Consider the following 17,619-nt stretch of genomic DNA (forward strand, 5'->3'; position numbering starts at 1 on the left):
TGCAGCAGACATGTGCTGAGTTTACTAAAAGAGAGAAGCGAGACACTGAGAAAACGGGCTGACTGAGACCCCTGGGCGGCTTTCCAGAGGGCTTGCTATCAAGAGCGTGAGAAGCAGCCTCCTAACTCTTCCCCTAAGGGCAAGGTGACATCTGGGAGCTGTGGTCACAGGTGAGACAGGAGCCCAGCTGGATGACACCTGGTCCATCACTGTTTATCTTCAATGAAATAGCAATGACTGCAGCCCTCCGACTGAATGGTGCCTAGGGAACCTAAAGGTCCTGAATCCAGAATCCTTTCACTGCTAAGAGAGAACCTTGCATAATCATTCTGTTTGCAGGCCAACGGGATGCAAAGGTATGCAAATGTCCTGCCAAAGTTGGCCTGGCACTGAGGCCTCTTCCAAAGAGGCGCTCCCTGCGGCACAGGACCCAGGAGCACTGCCCGCTTAGAGGAAAAGGATCAAGGAAGAGGCAGGAGAGGAAAGGAAAGAATCGGTAGAAGAGGAAAGGGAGCAGGGGACAACTTGAGAAAGCAGTAAAGCGGGGAGAGGAGATGTAAACACTGCCCTCTGTATGCGCAGGCAAGACATGGCTAAGCCACAAGCCCTGCTCAGCTGGCAGGGAGATTGCTTTTAAAATTCCAGGTAGCTGCAGCCTGGGGAACATTTACATGGTCAGAGACAGAAAATCACTGCAAGGCAATAGTTTCTGAGGAAAATGGGAGCGTGTTCTAAATTGTATTACACCTAACAACGATTCCCCTCTCGAAAGCCAGGGGAGTCTATAGAGCCCTGTTGCTGTGGTCACAATGGCTGATGTTTCGGCTAGAAACCTCTCACCAATTGCTCGCACAGGCAGAGTTGCGCTGTCAGTATTCCACAGACGCCCACAGTGGCAAAGGACAATAGAAAGGACCAGAGCGCGATACATATAATAGATGACCTCCCGATTGTCCTGGAGTCAGAGCATGGACGACACACTGAACACCCAGGCCAATTAGCATGCCACCTCTACCAACAGGCAGGAATGGAGCAGTGTGGTGTGGATTAGTGAATAACCATGGGCGGCTTGGGCCATGGACAATGGAAGAGAGAATTAGGAGACCCAGAATCAGTACAAGATTATAGACAGGTAAGGCTAGAGTGGAGATAAACACTGTCCTTACCACCCTTGGCTTAAGAATTCATTTATAGCTTATGGAGACAGGGAGGATGGGCAGTTTCCACCAGATTCACACAACAGCTCTACCTGCATGACACGTAACTCACAATTTATTTGTGCATGCACACATGCCAAAATCAATGTGTTTCCATTCCCCTCGAGCAAATGTTTTCATCCACCTTATTATTGAATAGTTATTGATTGCCCATCACATGCCAGACACATTTAATGAGTGTTTTTGAGCATCTAGCCTATGTTAGGTCCTGTGCCCTACATGGAGGTGCAGGTTTTTGTCCTCAGTGAGGTGAAAACCTGTCTCCATCTGCATGGTGGGGGAGTCAGAGATGTAACTCATTGCTTACAGCCCATTGTGACAGAGCTAGGCTCAGCCTGTGCAACTCGGAAGGTCTGAGCTCACATAGCTCCTCCAGGGGAAGCCACCGAACAGGCAGACACAGTGGGCACCACGAGGTACACTGAAAGGGGCTGAGGAGGTAGTCGCCATCCTCCTGTGACTTCTGTGGCCAGCCAGGCACACTGACCCCCTTCGAAAAAGTCCTGGACTTCCCCAGACATGTACCTTGTCTCTGGAGCTTCTAATAAGAAGTCCAACACTGCCCTAGCCAGTCTGGCTCAGTGGATAGAGTGTTAGCCTGTGGACTGAAGGGTCCTGGGTCCGATTCTGGTCAAGGGCACGTACCTTGGTTGTAGACTCCCAGCCCTGGTCGGGACATGTGCAGGAGGCAACCAATCAGCGTGTCTCTCTCACATAGGTGTTTCTCTGTCCTCCCTCTCCCTTCCACTCTCTCTAAAAATCAATGGGAAAATATCCTTGAATGAGGGATTGAAAAAATAAAGAAAGAAAGGAAGCGCTTTATTAAGGGGTTAGTGCAGTGCAGCCTGGTGCCTCCCACGCAGTGGGCTGGGTGTGCACTCCCCAGGGCTCCATTGCTGCTCATTCCTGGGCTGAGTGTGTGTCGTGTCCGGAAGGAAGGGCGACTGAGACCCTCCAGTGACACTCCAGTGACATTGTATTTGAAATGACATCACCTCATGATTAGGTTCGTTCCTGAGGGACATAGTAGCCAAAATAGGGGCCGAGGGCATGCAGTTGAAATGAAGACAGAATCAAAGACTTCTGATGCTGGTGAGAGCCTGTCCACACCTGGGGGGCCCTGTGTTCATGCTGACCTGCGCCTTCCCTCCGGCCCGCATACCTTCATCTTTATGGAACAGCACGAAGCTGCAAAGCTGCAAGGAGCTCTCACCCCAGGGCCTCCGGGCCGGCCCATCTGAGGCACTTTCACCCCCTGCCTGGCCCTCTTTCAAAGTGCGTTTCTTTTGCAAGTTGCCAGGGTGCCTGCTGACTGCCCCCCTGGTCTTTCTCCGAGCAATCTTTGGGTGTCTTCCTAATAGCTGCCCTTAATTGCATTTCCCTGTCTGTGCCATGGCAGTCAGAACGCAGTTTAATAAAAGACTTTCAAGCTGCTGGGCCCATTCTTCCCTCCCCACCTCCATCTGATGGAGTGGATTTTAAGCCTTATTTTTAAGGTGATTGATTTGGTGTGTTTTCCACTTTCTTTCCCGCTGTGGAGACGTTTTGCCTCTATGTGTGATAATTTTTTTTTTTAAAAGGAACTTTGATTTTCCTGTCCCCTCACTTGCCACCCTGCTGTTTTGGAACCAAGGACTGGGAAGGTTTATTCCTCAAGCAGCGATTTTTGCGTCCTCGGATTCTGTGATTAGTTGTTGGTGCTTTGAATTAACCGTGGCCGGGGCTCAGGCCTGGTCCTTTAACACTCAGACCCGTGGGGTGTTTAAAGTGGGCACTTGGGGACTGAATGCTGCAGCCACAGACATTTTTTTTCTTATGAAACAGAAGCGTAGACTTTTATTTTATTTTAATTTAATGTAACTGATTTTGGATGTGATAGCAATAAAGAGAATTTATTACAAAGGAAGCTATAACGTCCGCTAATGTAGTGGTGGCCCCTTGAAGATGCGGTCGTAGGTATGTCTCTACATTTTCATTTCTTTGTAGAAGTCATACTTATGCAGGGAGGGAGGATTCTCAAGGAAAACAAAACCTCTGATGAAAGCTTTGATGATGATTCAGTGATTATTTCTCTTCTGTCTCACAGTTCTCTACCTCATCACTTCATTTTCTCTCAATAAGTATAATTATACTTTTTTTCAAAAGTACTTCTTGGACAGGATACTATAAAATGATGACCACAGCCCTGCCAGTGTGGCTCAGTTGGTTGCACCAAAGGGTTGCAGGTTCAATTCCCGGTCAGGGCACATACATAGGTTGCAGGTTGGATCCCCCAGTCAGGGCACGTACAGAAGACAAACAATCCATGTTTCTCTTTCACATCAATATCTGTCTATCTATCTATCTATCTATCTATCTATCTATCTATCTATCTATCTATCATCTCTATCTCTATCTTCCTCTCTCTAAGCATGTCCTCAGGTGAGGATTAAAAGAATTACGGCAACAATATAAAAAATAAGAAAGACATATTTTAAAATATAAGAAGAATGACATACAAGTTTAAGGATAGGGGATACCACCCACACATTCACAAATATTCAGACGATAGCATATTTCTATCATTGTCCACAAAATCCAACGCAGTTTACTATAAGACATATGGAGCTGAGGGCTATATGTTTTGTGTTCAAACAATGTTTGAACAGGTAGGTTCATACTCTAACCACAGTAATCCCTCCTTATCTGTGGTTTTGCTTTCTCGGATTTCGGCTATACAAGGATGACCATGGTCTGAAAATATTAAGCAGAAAATTCCAGAGTTAAACCATTCATAAGTTCTAAATGGCACAAGGTTCTGAATAGCATGATGCAATCTTGTGCTGTCTCCTCCATCCCATCCGGGGCATAAAGATCCTTTCTGCCTGGGTCCCAGGCCAGATGTCCTCCCATCAGCCAATCACTTCGGAGCCATCCGGGTTATCAGACCCACTGCCTCCTGTCTCAGTGCCTGCGTTCAAGTCCCCTTATTTACTTAGTAATGGGCCCAAGGTGCAGGGGCATTGGTGCTGGCAATTTGGAGATGCCAATAAAAACCCCAACAAACTACAAAGTGCTTTCTTTAAGAGACAAGGTGTGTATTTATAGAACAAGAAAACACACAGGCCTCAGTACTGTCTGTGGTTTAGGCATCCATTCAGGGTCTTGAAACCTAGCCTTCCCTGCTAAGGGGGGCTAGTGCAGTATGGAATCACCCCAGCATCATGCCTGTCATGCAGCCTCAGAGGCATTTAACAATTTAACCTGCCCAGCTGGTGTTGCTCGGTGGTTGAGCATCTATCCAGAAACCAAGAGATCGCAGTTCGATTCCCGGTCAGGACTAGGTTATGGGCTTCATCCCCAGTAGGGTTGCGTGCAGAAGGCAGCTGATCAATGATTCTTTCTCATCATTGACATTTCTATCCTTCTCTCCCTCTCCCTTCCTCTTTCTGAAATCAATTAAAAATATTTTAAAAATTAACCTACCAGCCTAAAACAAATCATTTTAATAATCTTTTCTTTTACAGGAACCAGTCAAGTATAGAGCGCTGTCCACTTAATATGCAAGGATCGTAAGAAGGGAGTGGGGCTTCATTACCCCCAATTTATAGATGAAGACTCTGAAACTCAGCTAGGGTAAGTAACTCATTTACGGTCACAGAGCAAGCAGCCAAACCAGGGGTTAGATTTTGCATACGTCTAACCCAGTAGCAGCCCAGTAAATGGGTTTCTTTTCCGTGTATGTTTGATTCTAATTAATACTGCCTTTTCTACTGGGTTCACCTTGATATTACAGCACTTGGAAAACATAAGCTCCACCATCAGTTGCCAGAGATGTGACCAATTGTCCTTGCTGGTGTGGACAGAGCGGGGAGATGGAAGAGAGGGGGGATCGAGGAGCTGTACGAACGATGGCATCAAACAGTGTCTTCCTGCCTAGGAGCAGGAAAGCAAGGACAGAATGTGGAGAGCTGCAGGGGGTCCTGGGCACCAAGACATGCTTGGTTGCCTTGGAGAAGCCCACATGGAGAGCCCCGGGAGCCAAGGGCATCTGACCTTGGCCCATGGTGTCCCTGACCCCATCGGAAGAGTCCTCAGGTCACTGAGCCCTTGGCTGGGTTCCTGTCTCCTCTCTTTCTCTTGACCACTCTCCATCTTTCTCTGCTTCCTTTGTTTTCATTTTCATCCTCCGTTTGTCTCTCTGTGGCCTTAGGCAGGCATCTTTCTGCTCTCTCATCCTTTTTCCCTTACCACCTTTTTTCTCCTTCTAAGTCATCCTGGCCCCAGAGTGCCCATTACCCTGCCCGCCACCTCCCTGGGCTACTTACTAGTAAACTCCTATAAGTGAAAAAACAGATGTCACACACATAGCCGTCACCTCTCTTTCAGAAAGCTCAGTTTGACCAGCTTTGAAGAACTTGGCCAAGGAGAGAAGCTTATGTGTGCAAGTGTTGTTAATATTAAGCATAAAATCTATATCCTGAAGCAAAAACTGGTCAATCTATGTCTGAGGAAAACCAAATTTCTTGTCCTGGAGCAACTAGTGCCTGGGAAATGGCAAACCTTTGGGCTGCATTAGACTCTGGCCACTGCGGGGCTGTTATAAAGCACGCTTTGCTCCATTTAGATTTCTCATTTGGCATTTCTGGGGTAAGTGGTTCTCTTCTGCCAACCTATAAATTCACTTAAAATCTCTGCTTTCCCCCTGAAAAATTCAAATGACTAAAAGAACCAGTAACAGGGCTGTAATGAATGATTGTATCTATTCTAAGACAGAACGCATTCTTTTTCCGCACTGACCTCAGATAAGGTGACATTGAGCGCAATATTTGTGCCGCTCTGTTAATATTCACACCAGCAAGCGAACACCCCTCTGTTTTTAACCAACCATAATCCAAACATAAAACTCAACTCCCTGGGGATGCACAGCACACTGACTTGGGGATTTTAGATCATCCAGGTAGCTGTTATGTTGTTTTTTGATGGAGGGGGGTTCTATCCGAACAAAAATTAAGAAGGAATTAAGAAGAGAAAAAGAAGTGTGAGGAAAGGGGAAGAAATGAAAGAGAGGGTGACATCTCTATTCCAACAATATCCCCTAAAGCTGTTTATGATAAAAAGAGGATTAGGTGGCTCGGATTCCAGCTATATTAAATTAAATCCCAGGCCCCTTTCCTCAGACACAGGCAGGCCTGGGACATCAGTCTATCATAGCAAATAGCCCGTGGGAAAAGGGATCCTCTGGCATGGTGCCATCCGGCTCTTCTAAACTGTTAACGGTGGTAATGAACCAATCCGAGAGACATATTAATAATGACACGAAGAGACACATTTACTGTTGACTGTTGAGATGGTGGCAGATTTATCGCCAGCTTGCCAGGAGGGAGGGCTTGGCCCAGAAGTGGTGCAATTAAAAACAAATTGAATATGGGGACAAAGAATCAATAATCTAACGGGGCAACTTTTAGTTTGCAAAATACAAATATAAATTAATTGACCTGAACACAGCTGCTAACTGGTCACTAATGTCTTCTCGCCGGCCAATCAGAACCCACCATCTATCCCATTCTGTTGCTTGCAGCGGGGCAGGGTGGGGGAGCTTGCAGCTCTGCCTGCCAGGGCTGCCCTCAGGGACATTGTTAGGGAGTGACTTCCAACATCATTACAGGAAGGTAGCTGTGTCTCAACTTTCCCTAGAAGCTCTAAATTATAAACAAATTTTAAGGTTTTGCTAAGAACTCCTTTATTCAATAGAAATGATTTTGGTACCTACAGTGCACAGCCATCTAGCCTAGATGCCTCTCATGACAAATACAACATATACAAGGTGGATGCTTTTGTGGTGTGGTCTCCAATAGCAGCCGATTTAGGACAAGTTGCTATGTTGCTAGTGTGTGTGTGTGTGTGTGTGTGTGTGTGTGTGTGTGTGTGTTTTATGGATTTGTAACATTTAATATAAATTTATTAAAGGGCTATCTCTATGGTCATGCCAATTCAGATTGCAATCCCAAAGCTGTGCCCGGATCAAAAATTATGGAGCCAACTTGGGCTCTTGCCTTCAAGGAAAGTATAGCCTTGGGAAGAAATAGAGTTAGACCCACCAATAGCTGGAATATGAAATAAAAAAAAAGCACATGTATCCTAAGGAAGTACAGGAAGGTGGCATTGGAATACCAAAGGGAGCCTTTAGGTTTGGGGATTTAGCAACTCCAAAACTGTGCTGTCCAATATGATAGCCCCTCACAGGTGTGACTATACTTAATTAAATTAATTACAATTAAACAGGAGTAAAATTCAGCTCCTCAGTCAGACTAGACATTTCTCAAGTTCTCAGTCACCACCTGTGGCTACTGGCCCCATGTTGGACAGTGCGGAGACAGTGCATTCATCCCATCATCCCAGAGGGGCCAGCTGGACAGAGCGAGGGGACAGTGCTGCTCTGGAGGGTCTCTAGGATTTGGATATCCAGAGAAAACCGTGTTCATGGCAGATAGATTGTGTGAGAAATGGAGAAAATGCAGGATGCTAGGGGTGGGGGTTTACAAAGAAAAGTTCGGCTACATTGTGTATAGGATGTAAAAATGGAATAATAGAAAGCAAGAGTGGAAAAGTAGGTGTGGCTCTGACTTATTTAGCACTTGGAAAAATGACTTAAGACTTTTTGACTTTATTTTATTGTCAACAGGGAGTCATTAACATTACGCTTAGGGGAAGTGACATGATCAGATGTGTTCATCAGGAACACTTAGACAACGGTGTTAAAAAGTCCTAAGGAGACAGAGACTGAGGGTTGGGTAGCAATTAGAATGTGACTATGAAAAGTCACTGGGGAGTAAGATTCTACACTTTGTTGGTAGGGGTTGTGAGAACGAAAAGGAAGAGAATGAATTTATTGGATATGACATCTGCTTTGCTGGAGAAGCAAAATAGAGAGAAGAGGCAATCCTTAAGCTAAGGTTTTTAGACAAGGATGGTACACCCATAAATAGAAATGTGAATTAAAAGAAGAAAAATGGGTTTTAGAGAGAATAAGAGAAGTTTAGTGTGGGACACGTGAGGATACCTATGGGACACCCAAGATGAAGAGTTCTGGAAATTTTCAGAAATAAAAGCCTGTGAGTAGGGAAGAAATTAAAAACTGGAAATGTAGATTTAGGAGTCAATGGTACATACCTGATATTAACTACAAGAAGGAAGTTGTAATTACTAATCTACACTAATAAAAGAGAAACATGCAAATTAACCATCACTCCACTACACCCGCCAGCCAATCAGGAGGGAATATGCAAATCAGAAGGAGAAAGATGGCAGCCGCCCAGCTGCTCCAGGTGCTGAGTGGCCAGGCGGGGCAGGACGCCTGCTATGAGAGGGAGGTCGGGGACCGAAGGGATCTACAGGAGCGGCACTCTGGTCACAGTGAAGACGAAGACTGCAGACTCCGGAGTCTGCAGCCAAGACGAAGACGGTAGACTCTGGCCGGAATCTGCAGAGAAGGTGAGGATGGCAGACTCCAGCCAGAGTCTGCAGTGAAGACAAGAAGGCAGACTCCGGCCAGAGTGAAGGCCTGGGTCCCAGGTGCCAGAGGAAAACCAGTGCTGGAAGGCACACCTATTGCACGAATCTCTTCGTGCAACGGGCCTCTAGTAAGATAAATAAAATAGAAGAAACAAAGGCTTGAGGAGGACAGATTCTGACTGAAGACCTATCATTTCAGCAGAGACAACCTGGCCAGGAAAGCAAGTGCATTGTCAGTGAGCCGGTGTGTCAGTCTGGCCGGCTCATGTGAAAGGGATGGAATCAAGAGGAAGGTAAGTGCAGGCTTTCACTGAAGACTGAGCAGAGCGTCAATCAAATCGCTCAACACATCAGCTGGTGTCGTAAGGCAAGTTCTTCAGTCTCTCTGAGCCTCGATTTCTCCATGGAACTACTAGGAAAATTCATCCCATCTTCTGGGGTTGACTGGAAAATGGAATTGCATCTATAAAGCGACTGCCATATTAAGTACTCAGTGCATGGCAGCTATAGTTGTGATTATTAAAAATGTGTTCTTGACTGGTTTTCTTGTGATTTGTACTTCACTCCTATTGCTTTTGCATCTCTCTGCCTATAAGGAGAATTGTTAGTGAGAGAAGAGTCAAAGGCTTTGGATACCTTTATGAGAAACCAAAAGAGGACCAAGTACAAAGGGCAGTTATTGTTGTCAAGACACTGTGTTTGAGGCAAACCTTGTTAACTAGAGGCTCAAAGCCAGGTTTCCGAGTGCATGCCAGGCTTCCATGTGGGTACACATGCCACACAGAGGAACACATGGCTACTCTAAATCAAGAGGGCTCGGGCCCTAAGTGATGACTAAGCTCCTCGGTAGGCAAGTTTGAAATCTTATGTGGGATCCTCACTCGATGAGAGTCATGATGAACTTTCATCTATTAGGAGAGTTTACCAATTTACCCTACTTCTAAAGACTGCTTCCCCTGCTCACAACAAAAGGAAAAATCTCTAGACATTGATTGGAGCTACTGAGGGAATAGACCAGTGGTCGGCAAACTCATTAGTCAACAGAGCCAAATATCAACAGTACAACGATTGAAATTTCTTTTGAGAGCCAAATTTTTTAAACTTAAAAAACTTCTTCAAAATAGACTCGCCCAGGCTGTGGTATTTTGTGGAAGAGCCACACTCAAGGGACCAAATAGCCGCATGTGGCTCACGAGCCGCAGTTTGCCGACCACTGGACTAGACACTTAGGAAATAAGCTGAGATCAACATCCACTTTGAGTAGAACATCGCAGGCATTTCATTTTCCCTCCATCTCCACATCAAGGATGATGCTGAGAGCAGGCTTTCTGACTGGTCCATTTATTGGATTCTATTGCAAATCTGGCAGATGAGAGCTACAGGCCCTGCCACTTCCCTTTCTGGCTACTGTATATACCACCAAACCAGGTACCAGGACGGGCAGCGCCATCTTGGACCCCGTGGAAGGGCATCTCTACCTTCGCTTCAAAACAGCCTGCACATGTTCAAAGCCAGGACTCTCAAATGCAATTCCCAGCAGGGTCAACCATCTTGGGCCCTGACAATGTGCATCCAATGAGAGCAAATTTTGCTTTGGTCTCATTCAACGTGTATGAGTGTTTGCGACTTACCATCCATTCCACCCCTCATTTTGAAACCAAGGAAATGATGCCCAGAAGGTTCTTACACTTATTTTGTACTGTAGACCCTTTGGCCTGTGTGTTTGCTCTGCACACATACATAGAATGTACAACTTGCAGACCCCTTTTCAGAACCTTATTTTCAAATGCAAAATGATTAATAATAATACACAACATAGGTGTGCATGTGTGTGCCTAAGGGAAATCGGTTACATTGAGTTTTACTCCTCACCAGGATGAGAAGCACGAAGGTGACACTCCAAGGACCCAGGCCTGGGCGTCAGGAGCACAGCTCAGGCTGGAGGAATGAGTTTTTTGATGCCCACTCTTGTTCATTTCCACTTTCCCACCCTGCCTCTGTGAAGAGCAAGTGTGATTACAGAGGCCATATAAATGAAATTGATTTCAGGTTGACTATCTGCTTTTCTTGAGGCTCACATACATATTAATTTGTGACTGTAATATTTGGGAGAAGTGAGGGAAATAGCAGAAACAAGAGGTTAGTTACAAAGGAAGAGTTGAAAGTAGTCAGGTCCTTGGAAAAATTGTGACTTGTGGCAGGTCTGTGATCCTTGCCTGCTAGACACCCTCCAGCCAGGCCCTACCCTGGCCCCCGCCTCGGCAGGGCCCATGCCCCCCAGCATCTGTCTGCTGAGGGTTCACCCTCCTCAGTAGGGCCTTGGAACTTTTATATTTTTCTCACAGAAGTAACATTTACCTGTGTTTTTCCTGAGCTATGAGTTAGCAATCTGGTATGTGAACACAACACTGGGTCTAGGATAAAAACACTTGGCGTTAAAAGGTGCTTTGCCACCTACTAGCTACTGTTCTTCAACTCTCTGACTCTCTATTTCTTTCCTGGGAATTTGGTGACTTTCTGTTCTGCTTCTCAGGGCTTTTGTGAAGAAAAATCAAAAGAGAAAATGTGTATAAAGTGGTTTACCTATTTTTACTTGGATGGCTTATTTTCTAGAGATGAGTTGATGAAGCGAATTTAAAACCTTTAGTAGCCCCCTTTGGGCAAGTTTTTAGTCTTGCCAAGCCTCTGTTTCCTTATATGTGAAATGTGAATATGATGTCGAGTTTGCAGGGTTGGTGTGAGAACCAACTGAGATGAGGCTCACGCTTACTGTGCCCAAGTCAGCGGTTGGCACTCAGCAAAATCTCAGTATGGGCTCCTTGGCAAACCTGACTCCTCTACCTGCTGAACGAAATGTTGGGTCCCGACCAGTCCCACCTGAACTGACTCCAGGCTCGCAGACCCACCGTCTTTTGCAGACATAGAAATTGCATAAGCTTGCTGTGGAGTCTCAGATGTGAGAAATGAACGTCATTCGTCATTTCCAGCTCTTTACATAGACTTGGGTTTAGCAAGAGGAGTTCATTCCATGAAAGAAAATATTGGGTAGTAAACAGATTTCTGAACTAAGCCAAGAGAGCAGATGGAGAATATCAGCATCCAAGGAGCAAAAGTCCACCCACTCTTCCTGCCCACTGACAATGACAGCAACAAAGGCAATGCAAGGATAGCCACGTGGTTCAGAATGCTGGAGCATCATGACACTTAGGATAACAATTATTTATTGGATTCTCAAAGGACCTATGTTTTTGGTGCATACATAGGATAAAGAGGTAATGTTACCCCACCAGCATGACTCAGTGGTTGAGCATTGACCTCTGAACCAGGAGGTCACGGTGTGATTCCTGGTTGGGGCATACACCCAGGTTGTGGGCTCAATCCCCAGTTTGCAGGAGACAGCTGATCCTTTCTCATCATTGATGTTTCTATCTCTCACCCTCTCCCTTCCTCTCTGAAATCAATATATATGAGATAGTGTTTAAAACATATGGATGAGCTACTCATAATTTAATTCTCTTCTTTGCTTCTCTCTGTCTCTCTCTCTTTGCCTCTCTACACTATTCATTGTAGTTTTGGCATCCTACCCCAATGCTAATTTTCTACCTTGAGCTTTGTCCTCAATTTCTTCTGGTACAATGTAATCTCCATAGTAGAAAAAGGGAAGAAAAAAAAAAAAGAAAGAATAACTGGACATTGCCCACGATCTAGGTTAGAGAAAGAACTTCAGAAGTGCTTGGCAGGAGTTGGTGAGTGTGCTGGAGGGACACTGATTGGAGTCCCATGGCCAGGGTTTGAGACCCGGTTCTGCTACTTACTCACAGGAGGCCCTAACGGGTCTCTTGCTCTCCAGGAGCTGCAGTTCCTAAATTGCAAAAATGGAGATAACAGTCATTGCCCTGTGGCCTCCCAGGGCTTGTTGAGAAGATCAAAAGAGACAATACTGTGACCAGTGTTGTAAAGTACTAAATAAATGCCTGGGATTCATGTTATCCCTGTTGTAACGAATCTCTTCGCTTGTCACCTGGATGACCCTCATCCATCCTGGGAATCTTCCCCATCACTGTCCACTCCACATCACCTGGACAGTCTCAGCCACAGTCCTCACCTGTCTCAGCTTTAGGGGCTGTCTGATCACTGCCTTCATGTGCCATTTCACTTGCTGTAGTTGCCGGTTCTTCGGTTCACTTTACAAACATTGACTGAATGTCTAGTAAGCCTCACACAGTGCTATGTGCTGGGGACAGACATAAATCCGTGGTTCCTGCTGTTCTCGAGGAATAATCTCAGAAAACTCACTCACTGTCATGCTAGTAAATTCACGATGGGTCTCAAATACATCACTGCTAGTCTTGAGCTGCACCTGTTCCTTAGTTCTGTAATAGCTTCATGATGCTTGTGTTTACTTGCCCCTAAACTTAGCAAGCCTCATGCTTTCCTTTCCTAGAATCACAGGATCCTAGCTCCACAGTTATGAGTGAGGCCATCGTCATTCCCCTTCCAAAATGTAGGTGACGATCTCTTCATTTTTCTTCTTTCAAGGCGTTAACATTCATTCTCTCAGTCTTTCTTGGACAGCATCTCTTGGAGGCACTGTCTTCGTTTTTATAGGTAGATCCACAGCCCACGCTCAGCATACCTTTTGGGTGATGGGAGTAGCTCATTGCCTCTCCTAGGGCCTCCAGCTTCTCTCCACTTTACCGCACCCCATACCGGGCTGGCAGCCTGATTCTCCTACCCCTACCCATCTGGCTGGGATTTCCTCAGCACCTGAGTCTACATTCCAGCTCCCACTAACATACCCCCTACATGCTGCCTTGAGATGATCCCTCAGTGACTAAGATGCGCCTTGGGTACCAGTGATAATATTTTAATGAATGCAGCTCCTCTCCAAAGGAAGGACTTGGGAATTAATTCCATCAAATATGGCGCAAAGGCCACCTTATAAAGCAGCGAGGACAGGCTGTGAGGTTAGTGACAGAACATCTCTTAGTCGACCCCATCGCAGCAGCAGGAGCGACGAAGCCAGGACCCTAAGGGGTGATTCCCCCTTCTCTGCTGGCCTTTGGTTGACAGAGGTGATGAGATTCTAACATCCTCTACTGGACAGATGACAAATAAACACCCCCCCCTTTTTTTTTCCTAAACAGACAAGTTGCAGCTCGGAAAGTTTTCCGTTTTCCTCATTGCAAAATCAATACCCATCAGCAGTTTGAAATTAAAGGCCAGATTAGGCCTCAGTTTTATACATGTCTTATTGTATTCCAAAAGCTTTCTACGCAGTCAGATAAATCTTCTTTAAGAGGATTAGGAAACTTTCATTATCTTTATCTCACCTGAACTAACACTAAGTCTGAAAAATTAATCTATGGACTGGACGAGAGCCGAAAGCTGCTGGGAAGGAGGGGGACTCCTGGATGTCTTTCTAATTGAGCAGCAGGGTCACGGCTTCCACCCACTGGAAAGCCACCTGGTCTCCGAGGGAGAAACAAGCCGCCCATTGCTCACCAGGATGGGAGCGAATACAGCTCTAAGCTCCTCCTTTTACCCTCTTAGGAAGTGTAAAGACCATTAGACCATTTGCTAAGTGTTCCAGAAGCTTCTCTCCGCTGCCTTGCCTGCCCCCCCCCTCCCTGTCCTGCCTCCCCCCCACTCTCCTGGTCTTCTGAATTGAAGTGCACAGACCCCCTGAGGCTACCAGAGCTATAAGAGGTGCCTGGCCTGAATGTGGAGACTGCAGGAACTGAATCCCGGAACTGAAACTCTGCTGCCTGCATCATGCCTGTTCTCAGACCCTCTCATATCCAATGCTCAGAGGCCCATGGGAAGCACCCCTGGCTTCCCTGTCCAGGCCAAGACGTAGCTCCCAGGGCCTTGGGAAGAACATCAGCCCCAGTTCTGCACTGCGAGCCCTTTAAGGCCTGTGTTGACTTTGGCATGTTACACAATCTGTCCTATTTCCTGAAAAGTGAGAGCCGTGTTCCTTTGAGTCTGTCTCTGTGCACTGCCTGACAGTTCCTTTTAAACTCCAGTGTCTCATTTTCTGGATTTTAAGATAACTTTGCTGTCAAGGCCACGAAAGCGCCATGGAGGTGTGGACTTCCATGCCCAGAATTCCAGCTCCTCCGGAATCAAGGCCAGGTGCTGGGTGGGTAGGGAAAACTCACTCTCCCCAGAAACGTTTGCCAGGCATCCCAGCTCATCCCAGTGCCCCGCTGTCCTCTGAGGAGAAGCAGAGGGTCTGACAGTTGGCTCCATCTCCAGATGGAAACCACCGTGTAACTCCCAAGCAGTGATCATCCCAATCCATGCCTCAGGGCGGGACATGTTGGAGAAGGGAAAGCGTGTACAGTCAGTCATCTGTCCCATGGCAGGCTGGAGTGGGCGTCTGCAAGCCTCGGAGAGAAGGCCATGGAGGCTGAGCTGAGGCAAGACTCCACGCAGCAGGGCAGCACCGGGGCTGCTGGGGCAGAAACTGCAGGGGCAGACCCCTGGCCCAGCACAGGCCCTTAGAAATGGCTCAGTCAGAGGCCTGGAGACTGTGCCAGCAAAGAGCCGCTCTGGCGTAAAGGAGGGCCATCCTGAATGGCACGAGTGGCCGAAGCAGGAAGACACACTGACTCCTACTCAAGCTCCCCATGAAACCACGTGAAATTAGCAAAATTATATATTTTGGAAAGACAGGAGCGAGACACTCCATATTAGCTAAGCGAGGATGCTGTGCACATTTCATACACTGACAAATCCTTTGAATCTACTGCAGATGGAATCTGGTAAAGGACAGTTACTAAAGATTAAATCCTACACAGGAACTCCTTCTTCTTCTTCTTCTTTTTAAAATATAATTTTATTTATTTCAGAGAGGGAGAGAGAGAGAAACATCAATGATGAGAGAGAATCATTGATCAGCTGCTTCTTGCACACCCTCTACTGGAGATCCAGCCAGCAACCTGGGCATGTACCCTAACTGGGAATCAAACCATGACCTTCTGGTTCATGGGTCGATGCTCTATACCACAGAGCCACACCAGCTGGGCACACAGGGACTCCTTCTGAGAGCTCAGTTCCTGGTCCCAAGTCCCCAGGCTGGAGGCTCTGAGGGAGGCCCAGCCCAATCCCTCACTGGGTGGAGGAAGGGAGGAAGGATGTGCCATTGGAGGATAAAGCGAGCTGAGCACTTCTGGGTGCCCTGAGCCAATACCTGACAGGAACTGCTTACATAGTAATGAGGCGGGGAGTGCAGTCGGTCCCGAGCAGTTCAAAATAAGTACTGCTGTCTTGTTTTAAATGGCTCTCACATTCTCCTAACTGCTATCTGGATGCATTTTTAATTTTTAATATTTAATAATTGCTATCTAAGATTCTGACATTCCTACAGCCCTATTTTTCCCCTACAAAGTGAAATTTGAATAAAAATTTGTGAAATACTATGCCTGGGTTTTACCAATCCTGATTTTTTTAAGGGCGAATAAGAGAGAAATTTAGGGATTTAATCCCCCCCTTTTTAATTACATAGATTTATTTCCAACACAGACCTGGATATAGAATTTTGACTAATCTCTCTCTTGACCTCAGCTGCACTGGAGGGCTAAGAGAGAGGCATCGGCTCAGCAAGGATGCAGGGAGAACCCGACGAAACAGCACTCAGAACCCCTCCTGGAATGTGCAGGACCATCACCCACACAAAAGCAGTCCCAAGTCACATGATTTCATGTCACTAGCATTAACCTTTTATAACAAAGAAGCCAATCAAAGATATTTAAAGACAGATCTCTACACAATCGCCATCATTATTGAATTATAGTTATGTCTATAAATACAGGAAGTGGATATTGTATCCATTTTTTAAGTCTACCAGGTCCCAACTCCAGAGTACTAAGTAACTTAAGAGAGCTCAACCAGCATGTGCCACACAACTTATTGAAACGAAGTGAAGGATCAGAGATAAAATTGAGAATCTGTGAACATATTCAGTGCTCAGCAAAGAACCTAGCAGGTGAGAAGGAATCCCAGGCTCATACTCAACCTTTGGATTCTGTAGAGGAAAATGAATTTTCTGTCTTCATACATGAGTAGAGGCAAAGGCTGAGATTGTCCCTCCCCTCCATCATTGGCAGCAACCCCAACGCACAAATCTAGCTGTAACTCACCTTGCACGATGAGGTGGACCCGGGAGGTCTTGGGATGGTTGTCCGTCTGCACAGAGCAGGTGTACGGGCCTTCGTCATACACGTCCACGTTCTGGATCATGATGCTGTACTGGGTTGGTGTGTTGACCAGGATGACCACACGAGGGTCTATGGACCACTTGTCATTCCCGGCATAGAGGATGGTGCTGCGGTTCAGCCAGGCCACCCGGGTGACTCGGTCGTCTATGGTACACCTGTGGGGTGGGGTGGGAAGGAGGATAAAGGAAGAGGGAAGACGAAAGGGGAATATGGAGGAAGGGAGAAAGGAAGAAAGAAGAGGGGAGAACGGGAGTAAGAGAGTGTTGAGCAATTACATTATAAATATACTGGTTGTGCTTCAAGGAATAAATAAAATAACATAACCTAGCGCTAACAGAAAAACAATTAATTATTGATGAAACTTCCTAAATATAGGTTAGCAGTGGCCTGAATCATCCTGGAGAACCGATGATGCAAAATCATTTGTATTCGATTTGGGAACCTATTCTGTGAACATCTCTGCTGTATATTTGTTTTCCATCTTAGTTCTCCCCTAGGCGGATATGGAAATCAGTTTATATTTCTTGAGCACATTGAGCACCTCCTGGGAGAAGTGGCCCAGGGGCACAGGGGCGAGAAAGTGGATCAGCATTTCAAATAGGTCACAGATAATCCACAAAGCAAATCCCGAACCTGTGGTGAGCCCCAAATGGAACACGTTTACCTCCTCGGTGCTGATAAAT

The 17,619-nt window shown here is 46.2% G+C and overlaps 1 protein-coding gene across 6 annotated transcripts in view; it reads right to left on the reverse strand.

Moving 5' to 3' along the window:
* Positions 1–17,619, reverse strand: part of OPCML (opioid binding protein/cell adhesion molecule like) — a gene marked incomplete at both ends in the record, with an annotated part of 895,301 nt that overhangs the window by 186,752 nt on the left and 690,930 nt on the right. For all 6 annotated transcript variants that reach the window (XM_079763074.1, XM_079763073.1, XM_079763069.1 and 3 more), the window contains one exon: positions 16,859–17,091. In XM_079763074.1, coding sequence (XP_079619200.1) covers positions 16,859–17,091 — 233 coding nt within the window. The remainder of the gene's footprint in view (positions 1–16,858; positions 17,092–17,619) is intronic.

The sequence above is a fragment of the Cnephaeus nilssonii genome, assembly GCF_951640355.1.
Source record: "Cnephaeus nilssonii genome assembly, chromosome: 22".
Lineage (NCBI taxonomy): Eukaryota > Metazoa > Chordata > Mammalia > Chiroptera > Vespertilionidae > Cnephaeus > Cnephaeus nilssonii.